This window comes from Rhamphochromis sp. 'chilingali', assembly GCF_963969265.1.
Source record: "Rhamphochromis sp. 'chilingali' genome assembly, chromosome: 20".
In the NCBI taxonomy this organism is placed as follows: Eukaryota; Metazoa; Chordata; class Actinopteri; order Cichliformes; family Cichlidae; genus Rhamphochromis; species Rhamphochromis sp. 'chilingali'.
Genome location: NC_137947.1, coordinates 19219280 through 19236211, shown reverse-complemented (window position 1 = coordinate 19236211; position 16932 = coordinate 19219280). Strand labels below are relative to the sequence as shown.

Genomic DNA, 16932 nt, shown 5'->3' with positions numbered 1-16932 from the left:
CTAAAGACTCTGTCAGTAAAGTCAACAGGCCTGAAAAACAAAAGCTAATATTTCATCCTCTTTCAGGAAATGAAATGTTTTGCAACAGCAGGAAGACAGAGCAAGAAGAACATGTGTGTGGGGAAAAAAAAGCAGACTTGAACAGGATAAGCCTAATTTCGAAACAGTGTACGAAATGTGAATCATACAAACTGTGTACAAAACAGTGTTTCAGACAACACAGTGAAACATAGTGATCATAACAACTAAAATATATACATAGTATATGCAAAAGAAAGGCAGCTGCAGAGTGTATGAACACTACTCACAACAAACACTGCTGAAAAAGAAAATATATTTAAATGTTTTAATCAATAGCTAAAAGTAATCCTGCCCCTGTAGTATCTGTAATATCCTGAGAGCTCACCTGATCAGGTTTATATCTTTGTGAATGTGTATGTATAAGTGGAGGAAAGCAGAAAGAACAAACTTGTTCCTCTAAACAAAAAGCATAACCAACCCCAGAACCAACATACACTGCAGCATGGCTAACTATTTTTCATTAGGCTGAACTATTTTGCACAATAAATAGGCTACATTTAAAAAGTATCATTTCACTGTATTTATTTTAGTCTTTTAAAATGTGTGTCTACGTGCAGAAACATTATCTAACACGTTATGCATGTTATGCCATATTAACTTGTTAATGATTGTCACATTACTGTTAAGTTGCCCAGAATGTGCTTTATTTTCTGTTGTGTTAAATTAGAAGTGACACTGTGAGTGAACTTAATTGATTGGTTAGTGCGTCAGAAGAGCTACAAGTGTGAAAACTGTCTTGTTACCATAGACAGTACAAAACATGGACGTAGCATCCAGATCAGAAAAATGAAGCTAGCATGAAGTTTGTTAAATCCACCTTCTATCTGAAAGCCACCAGATGGCGATAGTTGTAGTTGAAAAAAAGGATTTCTGGTATTATATAAGTTTATGAAAAAAACAGTTGGCTCGACCTCTGTACACGTTTTATTTTTATGGGCGAGCCATCATTTACAAAATAACTCTATTTTGTAAACTTGGTTCATATAGTGTTTTAAAACTGAGGATTGTGTCTGGTACAGTGTGCACACTGTGCGATTTCCCTGTCAGACCTACTGCTGCTCGTCACAACCGGAAACGTCAATCTTGAGGCATCTTTTATGCTGTAAATGCTTTTTACATTAGGTCAAGTTTGACATAAAATCGTTCTTTTACTGAATATTTTTAAGTTACATCAGTTTAATTCCAAGGAAAGGGAGGCAAATGAATGCCAATTTATATAAACTAAGAGGAATTAAACTGGAAATGTATTTAATTTTTATTGACATTTATTTGTTTAAATAAAGTAAGCTAACTCCCAGTCCTATAGTTTTAGTTTAGTTAACTCATTCAGGTGTTACAGTTGGGAGGTGTGTGTATATGTATTTTCTTGTGTACCCTGCATGACCAGTGACGACCAAAAGCATTTATGAGCTTTGAAAAGTATTTCTTCTCGGCTTCCATCAGATATTAACCACTCGGTGTTTATCTCTCCTCTCTCCTATTTATACACGTGCTTCCTGCTCCCACCCTTCCACTCCCAAATGTCCCAACTCCATTCAACCCCCAACTCCACCCCCATTCTTCCGTCATCAGCTCCATCCAGGAATGATGACAGTTTGGAACTTTGCAATAATTCATCACCAACAGGAGGAAGCCAGAGAGTCTAGTCTACTCATTCTTTTTTTCCCTAAAAAACGGTTTTCAGGCTTTTCAAGCTTTTTGCTTGGTAACATGGTTGGCACAGGTCGTTATATTTTAGTGCCACATTTCTAACCCTGGGGTATCTTTGTAAGAGCAGAACCGTGTTGAGAAGATTTGGCAAAGTGCAGTGCCTTTGTTTGGCTCATCAGCAGCAGATGTGCAGCTGGATTAGAAAGGGACACAGAACTGCTGTTCAATGTAGTACAGATGTACTCATGTCATTGAATCAGTATGTGGCCCTAAGGGAAAAGAGGCAGACCACAAATAAATAGTACAGAAACATTCACCCAAATCATCTCAGTTAGACAGCCTTCACATTTCAGTTAGAAACTGCTGAATAGCTTCATCATCCTCACTTTTGCCTGCTGATTCTCGCAGTAAAGCGTAGCTCTGCAGTATAAAACTATTGGAGTTCCAAATATCTCATGATCCACTTGGAAAACACTGAAAGTCACGGTATGTTTATATTTGCTACACGGGTTTCTGCTTTTGAAAAAAATTGAATGAAAACTACAGAGCTGATGATCTGGAGGAATCAAACATATTTTTTGGGGGGGGGTTACTTCACTCTGTGTTGATGCCTTTTTTGGCACAAAGCTACATTTCTTGAAAAACAAGTGCACAAAAACAAGTGCTGATCATTGGAAAATATGAAATCACTGCCAGGCTGTGTATCATGTGAGCCGCATCTTTGTCCACATACGCATGATAACAACAGAACAGGGACCCACTCATAAAAACACTGCTCTACAGCACTACTAGAGGCAGTGTAAAACAACCCACAGTGCACCTTTAACTTCACTGGATGTTGCTGATATGAAAAAAAAGAGACTGGAATCAGATTCAAACCGCTAATTTAATGAGCGAGACTCCTCCACTTCATCAGGTTTTCCAGTAGAAAATCTGACGCCTGCACCACCGAACAAACAGAACGTAAGGAAAAAGAAACATAATGGATCCTCGGTTTTACTTACACAAAATCCTAATAAAAAATATGCATTTGCAATTTTTTTCCTCAACAGTATAGTCTTTGAAGAACTGTCACTAGTCATCTCTTATCAGAAACCGTGCATCCTGTACTGTATCTGTTCTGTGCTGCAGGGGCCAGAGTTCAGGAGAAACGGAAAAAAAATTCTACACCAAACCTAGAAATCTGTGCATGAAATGAGCTGTTATATGACAACAACTAATAAAAAAAAACATCTGTTTGATCGACATTTGATTTAAACCTTAACACATTTCATGTACTGCTTGACTCATAATTATGTACGACTGAACAAAAATGCCCAGTATTCAATAGCTTGTCATTGACAGGGAAGCTTGCTGAAGCAGCGTACGGCTGTTAAAGTGGTTTGGAAGTCCTCATTTGCCTTAATGATTTCCTATGCCAGTTTAAAAATCACATCCATCTGCAAACACAAACAAACACACGGCCCTCTTGACCCACCCACCATCTGACTTGTTACCAGATTCCTTCCAACACGCGCACGCGTACACCCATGCATACTACATGTAGTATGTAAACTCCCTCACAGACACAACCTCATCCACACATATGCACCCCCGTAGGTCCTGAGAGACCTGCAGCTCAAATAAAGACAGCAAGTCTGCACACATAAACACACTCACTGGGCCTTTGCGCAGCACTGACATGGTTTCCACTTGCCACGTAAACCTCCTCTCCTCTCCAGCTGCTTTTCACATGCACTACACCCTCGAGCGCGCCATTTCTTTCTTTCCTACTCAATTTCTATCTGTCTTCTGGTCAGCCAGCTCTCTTTCTGAACGCACATAAATACTAAATCTTTTAAGCTCCTGAACTTCGGCATCCTATGAGCACAGTAAGCAGCAGTTGATCCTGTTTCCTTTAGAGGTTCGCTTCTGACAGTGTGTCTCTTCACCTAACAGTGATTCATGCTGACCAGCTGAGTATCGGCAGTCAGCCCTGACAAATCCATTATATGCTAAAAAAAAATGGCATGGCTTTCTTTGAATCTCGTGTAGATTGTTGCAAGGCTATGATGCAGAATCAATCACTGCTTCGATCTTGCAGGGCTCCAGAAGCGTGAGTCATAAACAAGAAATGAGATGTGGGTCTGAATTTTACTGAAAACACATGACAGATGAGATCCCCAGTTTATATAACACAATTTCCTTTCACTACACTTCTTTTCACTACCCCCCATCTAGTATCAGCTCTACCAAAAAACACAAAAAGAGAAGAAGAACATTTTTTTAAATCCCAACACAGCAAATGATGACAGAACTGTCACGAAGCCAAAGATGATAACAAAACAAAAGTGAATGATCATCTGTGAGTGTGCTGTTCCTGTTTTCTTCTCTTCCCAGGTAAACAGCGTTCCAAATCAAACCTCTAATCGCTCAAAGTTTTGTGGTGAGGGGTTACATTCTCTGTTTTAGGCAGGGGATCAGTAAACTCTTAAGGGAAACCTGCAACGTGTAATTATGGAATACATAAGCTGCAGCTACAGCAGAAATTCACCACAGACTCACTGCACTTATCTGCTGTCCTGCTTTGAAAGAGAAATATCCATCTTTAACCACTAATGTCCAGCATGGGGACTATACTGGGGGGCTTCAAGATCAAGTATGGGGAGCTTAAAACAGTATGAATAACAAACCAGCATACGTACCAGATATAAAGTGTATTATTGTGCTTTGATTAATAAGACTTGAACCCAAAAAAATGTTTAAAATAAGAACAAATACATGCATATAATAAAGTCTGCAAAACAGATCAATTTTAGATCTAACTAAATTATTCAAAATAAAAAGGACAGCTACTACATGATAAAACTTTCCAGGCAACTGATATGAATATAACTGGAAGCCAATCTAATATCTTGCACAGACTGAATGCAGGCAACACGCACAGACACACACAGCTGAAATACGACAATTTTTTCCATTCCAGTATGTAGCTGGAATTCACTGTTACATAAAGCCTCAATACCGTGGAACGCATAATGAAATTAGGCTGGGGTCTTATTTCGTTTGGTGACAATTCCAGTGCAGCTTTTCCTCAGAGTGGATCACCCACAGAAAATTAACTTCCTAGGAGCTTTTATAGCCCAGCTATGCCGTATGTAACTGCGGCAGACTGCAGGAAGGGATTGCCAAAGCAACTTTACATCTGATTGCAGGACGAACGTGTAATTTGTAACGCGTGCGGGTATTCTGAGACTTCGAGCACGCAAGTGGATGCATGCACAAGAACTGGACAGCTGTTCACTAAAACTCCTCTCATGCTTTTCCTGCCACCTCCTACGCTCGTATCCCCATGCTCAGCTGAGTCACTCAGCACTCTAACACACAAAATATTAATGCAACGGCCTATTCTGGCAATGCAAATGCAGAGGCACAGACAGGTGGTCTCGCCCACATTACACTGTTTTCCTGACCATTTAATAATACCACAGGATTGTTTATGGCACCAGAGTCACACTCATGGCGGACAGTTTGGAAAAAAGAAAACAACACATAATTCACAGCAGCACAACCAGAAATGTACATGTTATTTATTTAATAGTTTTATTTCTAAACTGCCCCAAACAGTTATCTTCATAACCAGCTAATCTGCAACTTATTTTCTTGATTAATTGAGAGATTCAGATTGTTTAGTCTCCAGAGAGGCCTAAAACCAAATATAATCAATTTACTGTCACATGGGGCAATGAAAGGAAGCAAATTCTACAATTAAAGAAGCAGAAAAAAACATTTAGCATTGCTATCGAAGCTGAAAATATTAATATCATATATTTACTGATATATTAAAATCTTTATCGTCTTACTGAGGTCATCTATCTTCTTAAGCCCCCACAAGAGATATCAATTTTTTTCCATTATCAACAAACACTGATCTCATTTTCAGTTCTGCCTAAGACTCCTTAAGACTTTGACAGGTAGAATTGCAGGAGTTGCCTTTTCTTTTAAATTTAAAGCGGTACAACTTTTTTAAAACCCATGAAAATTAACATAAGGATATTTTCTTACCCGATTTACGTTTGCCAGAGCCTCCACAGTCTCTGCAAAAGAAACAACAGCAGAGCAACATGGTCAGAATGAGTGTGTAAGCAAGAAAGGCCGGAGCATTTATATGACTGGTTACAGCTGAATCTTTGCCCGGGACCATCCAAGTACAGTTGGCACACAAGTATCAGCCAAACCCTCGCTGAGAATGCATGAAGAACTTGACCCACTACCAGTGGGAGGGAGACAGGGTGGGATACGTATGAGTGAGTCGCACAATAAGTGTGTCAAGGACAGCAACAAAGGAACCCATCGGCCCTTTTAGCCAATGTGTGTATATTTCTGTTAAAAAGCCAGATATGTTGTACATGAGGGGAATGCAGCTGCCTCTATTTAACAGAACAGCGTTTATTGACTTTACAACAGTATCATATCCCTCTTTAAGTCCCATTCATCTTAAGATGTGAAAGCATCTTTCTGTTCCGAACTATGAACTGCAGAAAAAAACACTGAAAGGAAGCGAGCTAGTGTCAATGAACCTGCTCTGTGCTTTGACACTCATGAAGGTCACAGAGCAGCGACTATCCCTTCACTGCACCCACGCTTACTGCGCTGCTCTAAAAGCTGAGCTTAATCATCAGAGATGGGATATTTATGTTTACTTTGTCAAAATACTATATGCACTTTTCCCACTCAGTGTACTGCAACTTGTGAAAACACATGCAAAGTCTACCAAATAGAGTACCAAGCTGCAGGTAACAGCAATAGAAAATTTATGTGTTTAATTTACTCAAGTAAAGCGTTTTTTTCTCTCTTTTTTTAAATGCAGTGCATGCGCTGTTGAATTCGTTAAAATGCTTTCCTGAACTGTTTGTGGTTTCTTTATTTGTACACGTTCTCTCAAAAAAATGAGCGTTGATTTGTGACGGCCACCTCGTATTACAGCAGAACAGGTCATTAGCCTAATTTCCAATTGTCACCGTTGTTCTATTCAGCCTCTTTCACACTGACGGAAATTTGTCATTTAGAGACAGGCAATAAATAAATGATGAATAGTTTTTAATTAATTCATTATAGGTTTCTTGATTCAATTGGAGCACTCACGCTTCATTAATTGCATGCAGGCACACAAGTGATGGTACTTCACATAATTACTCCATTCAGTTTGATGGGAATTTGTTTATAAAGTGGAAATGCATAAACATTTCAGGCCAGACCATTTTAGGAAGTTCGGGCTAAGTGTTATGCCCTGGTTTAGTTAACTTGCAGAGAGAAAACACCGAGGAGAAGTTGAGTTTTGACACAGATGGAAGCAGACACCTGGCTCTATGGAGGGCCAGCAGCAGGACTGGAGCCACAGCCAGTTATGGATATGAGCACATGTTTGGATAAAACCTGTCCAACGTTTGCCAGGTTACAGTCTGTTCATCAATACTCAGTGTTTGATTGAACCAAGTTACCAAAAAAACCCTGCAATTTTCAAAGTAGATTATTTGACACTGCTGTACAAATAAGCTATTTCGCATTTGTTTTACATCTATATAATGAAATAATGTAAAATATATATATATATATTCGTGATAAAATAATATCGGCACAATTTCTCTTTTTCCCCGATGAATGAGCAAAGTAAACACAGATAATTTATGAGACAATTATAATAATGAATTGCTTATACATTAGATTGATTAAAAGATTAAATAATAGACTGACTAAACTGACACTGAAACAAAAAGGCCATGAACTGAATTTCGACGGCGTAAGAAAAATCATTAATCGTTCATCAGCAATATAAATGTCATATCTTTCGATAAGATTGATGAACAGAACAAAAAACAAAGTTAAACTTTTGTGCCAAGCCACATAAACAAAGCTGTGGATTAATTAAAAATGCATAGTCCAACTAACAATGGGAAACTTTAAAACCCCAACTTTATAAGGAAAACACATCTAGGGTCAGAGGTCAGAGGAGAATGGGCAGGCTGCTTTGAGCTCATAGGAAGACAACAGTCACTCAAGTAATCACTCGTCGCCACCAGTCTATGCAGAAGAGCATCTGTAAATGCAAAACCTTGAAGAAGAACAGGGGCAGAAAACTACACAGTGTGCAACTACTGTCTGCTAAGAACTCTAGACGGAGGCTACAATTCTCACAAAAATTGTACAATAGAAATGAGAAACATGTCGCCTGGTCTGATGAGTCTCAATTTCTGCTGCAACATTCAGATAGTAGGGTCAGAATTTAATGTAAATAGCATGTAAAAAGCATGTATCAGCGATTCACACTGTTCATAGTGATGTAGGTCCATTTTCTTTGCACACTTTGGGTGCCTTAGTTGCAGTTGAGAATCCTTTAAATGCTCTATCTCAGCATGCTGACCACGTTCATCTATACAATCTACCGATCTTCTGATGGCTGCTTCAAGCAGAATAACACAAAGCTCAAATGATCCCAAACTGACTCTTGAACCTGACAATGAGTTCACTGCACTCAAACTCCAGATCTCAATCCAGCAGAACACCTTTGGGATGTGGTGGAATAGGAGGCTCACAACTTGGATGTGTAGCCAACAAATCTGCAGCAACTGTGTGATGCTATCATTTCAAGGATGGCCAAAATCTAAGGAATATTTCCATCGCCTTGTTGATCCTGTGCCACAAAGAACTGAGGCAATTCTGAAGGCAAAAAGGGCTCCAACCCAGTACTAGGGAGATGTGGAAAGTGTGTGTTATTCCATTGGTTTCAGATTTTCCTATGTGTAAAATTGTTATAGATGTTAAATATTTCTTAATTATTTTAAAGATGTCTTCATTTGTTTTTATTTTGCCAAAATCTGCTTGGGCAGAGATGAAACTGAAGTAAGGCGGGGAAGAAAAGTGGAGATAAAGGAGACTCTTGACATGCCCTGCTTGCTTGTGACCTGTAGCACAGAGGTGGAGTAATATCTCTCCCAAGAGGAGACTGAGCACACAGTCCTGGCTTTGTGTACTTTCCTCTTATCACCAGTAAAATCTAATAGGTGAGAGGAAGGCAAGGGGAACGAAAATATGTCCAAACACTATTAAAAGTTTAAGACTGTGCTTGTGTATTTAGAGGTAAATTTCAACCTCTAAATACACAAGAAGCTGAAAAATAGTCTTTTCAAGCCATAAAGCTTTAGTTTCATCATTCAGACCAGGACGCACATACAGTGCAGGACACACGCACTAGCACTGAACACATCATTAAAAATTTAAACCCGTGAGAATCCATCTGAAGCTTGAGTTGGGAGTGACCATCTGTTTGCACATAACTGCAAACTCTTTGTAGGTGGGCCTATTACAAAAAAGGAATGTGTAAGATATTAGTGCTCGCATTTTTCATCCAAGCCAGAGGACTGAGGTATCTGCCTTTCTTCAGCACACAGACACTTCTGCACGACCTCGGATTAACCTCTGCAGGAGTAACCTCGAGCTCGAGTCAATGGGTCGACATCATTGAGCAGCAATCCATTACGATAGGGTTGTGATTTGCACATAATCTCTTACTACACCGTTTCTGTGCATATCCTGTAACAAAAAAAAAAAAAGGTGGTGAGGTTGACTCAAATCCTCACAAAGGCACACACACTGCTGCAGTCAACCTCATGCGTACTGGCCCCAATCTCCAGCAAAGCTTGGCTATGATCACACACTGATGTCAGGTTAAAAGAATGTTAGTTTGACTGTGTATCAACCACTAATTACTCTCCTTGTGGTGAAACAATGATGTCGAATTAAGACTTAAGCTGTAAAGAACAACTGCGTTTCATAACTTTTTAAAATCCTTTGCCTTTTGTTGTATTAATCATGTTCTGTATATGCAATCCCAATGTGAGGGCTCACCCTCCAGTTAAGTACAAAAAGCAAGCTGTCATGTGTGTTTTGGCTGAGATTAAGGTTAGGGTTTGGCATGTAACAACTATAATTAAGGTAAAGGAGGTTAGTCAGGACATTTTCTTCCCAAATTGCTTGTGTTTACATCCACATACATATATCAGGAAGAAAGGGGCCACCGATTTTCTACAAAAACATTATATGTTTTGAACTGATGCTGCAAAAGTGATAAGAATTTAAACAAAATTCAACTATTTCACTGTTGAAAATGATTAACCTCCTTCATCTGTCATATGCATAGAAGTGACTAAATGAAGTTAAAGTTAAGATGGAGGACTGACCTTCAAAGTCACACCTTATGGAGGCAATTTTGTTTCTTGCATCGCTGTTAGATTTTCTTTTCCTTTGCCAACAGAGCTTTTGCTCTGAATCATTGTGGATCATTAGTGTCATCTTGATTTTAATGATTTTGTAACTTCTGATACTAATTTCTCTTGGATATGATCGAAATTTGCAAATGTTCCAAAATTCTCATACAAGTAATACTTGGATAATCTGACTGATCTGAGTCATAACATCTTAATCCGAATTTGTTTAGAGCTTATGCATAATATAAGCTAAAATATAGTGTGTATGTGTAACATCACTACTGCAGGCTGCTATTGTATTGCATCCCATACATTAACACTGTGATTGTGTCCTCTTGGTGACTTCTTATATTAGAATAGGACCACTTGGTTCAAAAAGAGAAATTTAAAATCAAATATCACTCTCTCTTTATTTTTTATTAACATTTGTTTTGTTAATATTTTAAATGTATGTGATTCTTTTATATAAATGAAAGAACAAATACAACAGAACAGGTGGTGTATCTCGTCTCCTTTTTGTTTTTTTCCCTCTTGATTGAATCAGGATAGTTTCCAAGCTCCTTGGTTAACAAAAAGAAAAAAGAAAAGAAAAATGAGATGGCGTGGTGTAAACTTAATTTGTCTGTATGAAAGGTAAAATGTTATTTTAAATTGACATTATGGGCATATGTGCCTGTTAACTAGATTTAATTATACTTCACAACACTCCCGTAGATGCTGGCCTCAGAGGTGGGAGTCCTGAAAACATTTCCCCTCGGAGGTTAATAAACTGGAACTTTCTGCAGTCACACTGCACATACAGCCCATGGATAGTTTTCACTAAACAACAATAATACAGAGGCTGGCGGAGAATGTATTATCTCCAGCAAAACACCTTAAAGCTAACTGATGTCAAAATGAGTTAAATTGCTGTGTTTCAAACAGCAGAGACATCCACTTTCAACTCTGCATCACTGTAAAACACTGAAGTGTTCAAAGACCGATGACTAAAACTTTGAATTTTAATTTTATATTTAGCCACTGGCATTCATTCTCAAAAAGGAACTCTAACTTCAAAAGGTCTTCCGCATGTTTCTTATCACAACCTAATTTGGACTCCAGGATGTAAGATGATTTGTAAGACTACTAAAAAAAACAACAACATGTTTTTATTATACAAATTTATAACATCTGTCTCTCCAAATTTGTCTCAAAGCTTCTCTGAAAGTTCCCCTTTCTTATGAAATATACAGTGGCTCTCGGCCATTAACCGTCTGGAAATATTTTAAAAGAGGATATCATAATTTGAACGAATTGGGCGAAAGCACTGTAAGAATCCCTTTTGTTTAACTGCATTTCAACCACTCACTGAAAAATCATTTTTAGTGATTTCCTAACAATAAGAAATATTCAGATGTCTAAGAAGTATCAACATATTAGTTAATCCTTTTCGATGGCATTGTTAAAAAACCGAAGGCATAAACACAGGTGAGTTTTTTTCTCATTAAATCTGCCTTTTTTTCTAACTTTCCATATAGCCAAACACAGCTTTATAGATAGATCGATAGAGCAATAGATAGAGATATGTAGTGTCTTTTAGTGTCTTTACTCAAAAGATTGCAAGGCTTACTTCACCAATATACTACACATTTAATTATCAATATAAATCTAATAACCCAATCGAAAACTGAACGCAGACTGAGGCATGCATTTATGATGGATGAGGCACCATCTTTCATTCACCCAAATGCTATAGAAACGTCTTGTAATTTTTAACCAATCATGTGGCTCCCTCTTGTGACAAGCAAAACAGTACCTGTGTTTTTTTCCTGTGCAGTGACCACTGTTGAACATTAGATGGCAGTAGCATCAACAGGCTTGGACATGAGCAACAGTGCATCTCTATCTAGGCTGTTTGCAGGGCATGTTTGAAGGTGTGGAAGGAAATGTCATGACAGGACCAATTTTCTAGGTTGATTGGACGCATTTTTAATTGCTTTCATGACCTCTTTCATCTGTTTCATCGTGTTTCAGTGAGTGTGAGTGAAGCTCTATTAAATCTACAGCAAGGTTTTTCGTTTCACAAATAAACACTTCTAAAACCATTATTTGTAATTAAATAAATTAGCCGAACAGGACAGCAGAATGGTTCTTTTACATTTTTAACATATTAAATATTTAGAAAAACTATTTGTTTCACAGCTGGGTGTTAAATATCATAATTTTAGAGCATAAAAAGAACATGTTTTCTGTGAATTGCCCAGACCACCCCAGGAGTAAAAAAACAACTTGGGCAGCGGGTATTATACTTTAAGATATTAATTTAAGCTACGCTGGACTGTCTCTGAGATTAAGGGAGCCTCTCACTTTGAAGTGAGATTAACATGCAGGGGTATTAGAGGTTAGAGGTGATGGGCCCACATTGCTGATAAAAATATAATATCCCAGACATATGACTGAACATAAATCTAACGGAAAGAACAAAATGTAGACAATGAGTGATATTGCAGCCAGGCCGGATTTACTCCCACTCTGACTTTGAACTGAGTATGATAAATGGCTCGCCTGAGAGCCTTATCTGCCCTGAGACGTGAACTCCGACATGCTGTCGTTACACTGCTAATCCTTCCCCATTTGTTCTGGCATCAGGTGTCACCTCCAAGAAATCATTATTAATAAAAAGCAGGGCTTCTTGGAGCCAGATCAATCAATCATCCCTGACAAAGCAAAGCCTCTGGATCAGGATGGGTCAGCACGAATTAAAGGCAGCTGCTGAGCCACACACATTCAGTTTGCTTCCATATCCAATGTTCACATCCCACCAGAGGGCAATGTTTGGCATCTAACAGTTCATGCATACAATGCCAATGCTCAATAACAGCTTGTGATTTCTAGCACATAGTTATAGTTACTCACTCTGTGGGAGGGTTGAGGTCTTCTGACTTAGTCTCAAAGAACTGAAGGACCTCCTCACTTTGGGAAATGTGGGTGGGAAGTTTCATCAGAGCCTAGGAGAGAGAAGGGTGGGAGAAAGCTACTGATTCCAATAAAAACAATAAAAGGTCACACTAATGTGTGTCAGTTTGGACTGAGTAACTGGTTTATAACACTTAGTCACTACCCAGTCACATGAGAAAACCAGGCAGAGATGTGGAGGGTGTGCAGGGGAAGGAAGAAGGCTCTGAGCACAGAGAGAGAGGGTTAAAACAACGAGAAAAACACAGACCTCAGTTTGATTGAAATTAAAAAGACACCCTCATGTAATCTGTATTTTCAAGAAAGCTTTGTGCTTTCATTCATTCATTTCAGGTCCAATAAATGAGAAACTGCTGCCACACTTGGCAACACACCTGCCCCACATTCCCATCTGTGGGCTAATAAGCATAAGAGGATCAGGTAGCTATCTGCACTCATTGCTACAATTAAAGTCTGCTGATTCATTCTTAGTCTCTCTTTTGTTTTTACCCCTGCGTGCCCCCATTTCCCTCGTTTCCTTTATATGCTGCCTATTTACATTGGTGACAGGAAATGACAAGCACAGAGAGCAGTTGCTTTCCTGTTGAGGCTGGTGGAGGGGAGATAAATGTTGAGGCCTTGAAAAAAACTGTGGTAAATGTTCAGAGGGTAGAGCACTGACAGAGATAAAGCACTCTTCCAAACAACATATAAATTAAAAATGAGTAGTCTCTTCAATAAGAGATGCATTGTGCTGCACACAAGTTGAGAAAAATCCAGCTCTGGAAACAGTGAGGCATGCAGCTTTTGTCTTACTTTGCAGTAATTATCCAGGTGCTTCAGCCTTCTGACGGCTACATCTCTTATGTGACTGCGGCGAAATAAGACTTTACCTGAGGAAAAGCAGAGCACTGTCAGGTGTATATAACAAAAAACACAAAAATATTATGATTAAATGCTTAACAATCGTGCTATAATTTAGGCTTAGACATTTATAAAATCCCAGCATGATCCCTTTCCAGCTCAGCTGGTACTGACACTGAGATATAAAATTCCAACCAACATATGGAGAACTTCTCTGGAGCTGATTGCTCTCAACTAGTGGGACTAATGTGAGGCAATTGAATCCACTTTTTCGCTTTTTCCCATTTCCTAATTTCTAACTCTTATGAGACTGAGATTGCTAAGAGCATGAAGCCTACTAAATAGAAAAATAATGCAAACCATTTGGGGGTTTAAAGGAATACAGTTCACACCATGGTGGGCTTACAGCTTGTCTAACAAAGGATCTCTTCACTGCTCTCCTCTGCTCTGGCCCACAATGAGTTTATCAGATTAGACAAATCCCTTTCTGCTAGCCTCCTACTGAGATGGCCGACCACAAAATGATTTGGCCCGGATGGAGAATGGAAGCCAATAAAACAAAGCAATGTGGTAGGCGATGCTATGGAGTGTGTAGGAGGAACAACAAAATGTCTAATAAGACAACACTGACAGTGCCGAGTGTGTGCATACTGAGTTTAATCACCTGGCAAAAAAGGAATTATTCTCTTTTTGGGGTCTTTTTGGCCTCCATCAATTGGAAATTTGTCAAGGATTCGCATCTGCAAAAAAGAAAAAAAATTAAGAAATAAAAATGAAAATGTAACACGAACATTAATTGTGGAGCAAAACTTTTTTAAAATCCCCCTTTCGAATACAATAAAGACATGAAAGGCAAGCAATTATAATCATGCAAATGCTTGATGGCAAAAAAAAAAATCAAACAAACTGTCAATTATCTATCGCGAGTTTAAAGTGGAGTAATCTGTGATGAGATACAGGAAAAGGGGGTCTGAAAATTCTCCAGCAACAACTGACCATTTTGTAACAGTACATGAGTTCAACACAGAGTATAATTATATATCATCTGAAAAACCATTTAAAGTGCAAACCATTTCACTTTGATAGCTGGGGCAGCAGGCAAGGTTACATCACCCTCTTATTTGAAAAAACCCTCACAAGGAAGCCACTTAAGCAGCTTAAAAAGCCATCAGGGTGCATAACAGGCACTTTGATGTTGACACTTGATACATACAGTGGGGCAAAAAAGTATTTAGTCAGCCACCGATTGTGCAAGTTCCCCCACTTAAAATGATGACAGAGGTCAGTAATTTGCACCAGAGGTACACTTCAACTGTGAGAGACAGAATGTGAAAAAAAAATCCATGAATTCACATGGTAGGATTTGTAAAGAATTTATACGTAAATCAGGGTGGAAAATAAGTATTTGGTCACCTCAAACAAGGAAAATCTCTGGCTCTCACAGACCTGTAACGTCTTCTGTAAGAAGCTTTTCTGTCCCCCACTCGTTACCTGTATGAATGGCACCTGTTTGAACTCATCATCTGTATAAAAGACACCTGTCCACAGCCTCAAACAGTCAGACTCCAAACTCCGCCATGGCCAAGACCAAAGAGCTTTCGAAGGACACCAGGAAAAGTATTGTAGACCTGCACCAGACTGGGAAGAGTGAATCTACAATAGGCAAGCAGCTTGGTGTGAAAAAATCAACTGTGGGAGCAATCATCAGAAAATGGAAGACATACAAGACCACTGATAATCTCCCTCGATCTGGGGCTCCACGCAAGATCTCATCCCGTGGGGTCAAAATGATCATGAGAACGGTGAGCAAAGATCCCAGAACCACACGGGGGGACCTGGTGAATGACCTGCAGAGAGCTGGGACCAAAGTAACAAAGGTCACCATCAGTAACACACTACAACGGCAGGGAATCAAATCCCGCAGTGCCAGACGTGTTCCGCTGCTGAAGCCAGTGCATGTCCAGGCCCGTCTGAAGTTTGCCAGAGAGCACATGGATGATACAGCAGAGGATTGGGAGAATGTCATGTGGTCAGATGAAACCAAAGTAGAACCTTTTGGTATAAACTCAACTCGTCGTGTTTGGAGGAAGAAGAATACTGAGTTGCATCCCAAGAACACCATACCTACTGTGAAGCATGGGGGTGGAAACATCATGCTATGGGGCTGTTTTTCTGCCAAGGGGACAGGATGACTGATCCGTGTTAAGGACAGAATGAATGGGGCCATGTATCGTGAGATTTTGAGCCAAAACCTCCTTCCATCAGTGAGAACTTTGAAGATGAAACGAGGCTGGGTCTTCCAACATGACAATGATCCAAAACACACCGCCCGGGCAACAAAGGAGTGGCTCCGTAAGAAGCATTTGAAAGTCCTGGAGTGGCCTAGCCAGTCTCCAGACCTCAACCCCATAGAAAATCTGTGGCGGGAGTTGAAAGTCCGTGTTGCTCGGCGACAGCCCCAAAACATCACTGCTCTCGAGAAGATCTGCATGGAGGAATGGGCCAAAATACCAGCTACTGTGTGTGCAAACCTGGTAAAGACCTATAGTAAACGTTTGACCTCTGTTATTGCCAACAAAGGTTATGTTACAAAGTATTGAGTTGTATTTTTGTTATTGACCAAATACTTATTTTCCACCCTGATTTACGAATAAATTCTTTACAAATCCTACCATGTGGATTCATGGATTTTTTTTTCACATTCTGTCTCTCACAGTTGAAGTGTACCTCTGGTGCAAATTACTGACCTCTGTCATCATTTTAAGTGGGGGAACTTGCACAATCGGTGGCTGACTAAATACTTTTTTGCCCCACTGTATGTCTATTTACAGCATCAATCTCTCAAGAGATTAAGCAGGGAGCGAAACAGAGCTAAACAATGAAAAACAACTGTTTTACAGTGAAGATTTCCTTCTGAGGGTAGCTGTCCCTAACAGTTTCAACATGATTCTCCTTGGATACGCATATTTTGTATTTGGTGAAGTTTTGATGAGTGCTAAAAAACAAACAAACATGCATTGCATGTGTGTTACATACTACAAACAAGAGTAGGTATGTATTTTGCCGCAGAAGGACATGGTTTTTGTTATTTTGCCTGTTTACACTACCACAGTGAATTTTAAATTAACCAGTAAGTATGTGATTGAAGTGTAGGCATTTG

At 39.2% G+C, this 16932-nt stretch overlaps 1 protein-coding gene across 2 annotated transcripts in view; it reads right to left on the bottom strand.

Moving 5' to 3' along the window:
* The window catches only part of LOC308388896 (SH3 and PX domain-containing protein 2A-like), a 61744-nt gene that overhangs the window by 25374 nt on the left and 19438 nt on the right, over positions 1-16932 (bottom strand). For both annotated transcript variants that reach the window (XM_080869867.1, XM_080869868.1), the window contains exons 3-6: positions 14437-14512; positions 13725-13801; positions 12870-12961; positions 5776-5807 (exon numbers count right to left, since the gene is read on the bottom strand). In XM_080869867.1, coding sequence (XP_080725993.1) covers positions 5776-5807; positions 12870-12961; positions 13725-13801; positions 14437-14512 — 277 coding nt within the window. The remainder of the gene's footprint in view (positions 1-5775; positions 5808-12869; positions 12962-13724; positions 13802-14436; positions 14513-16932) is intronic.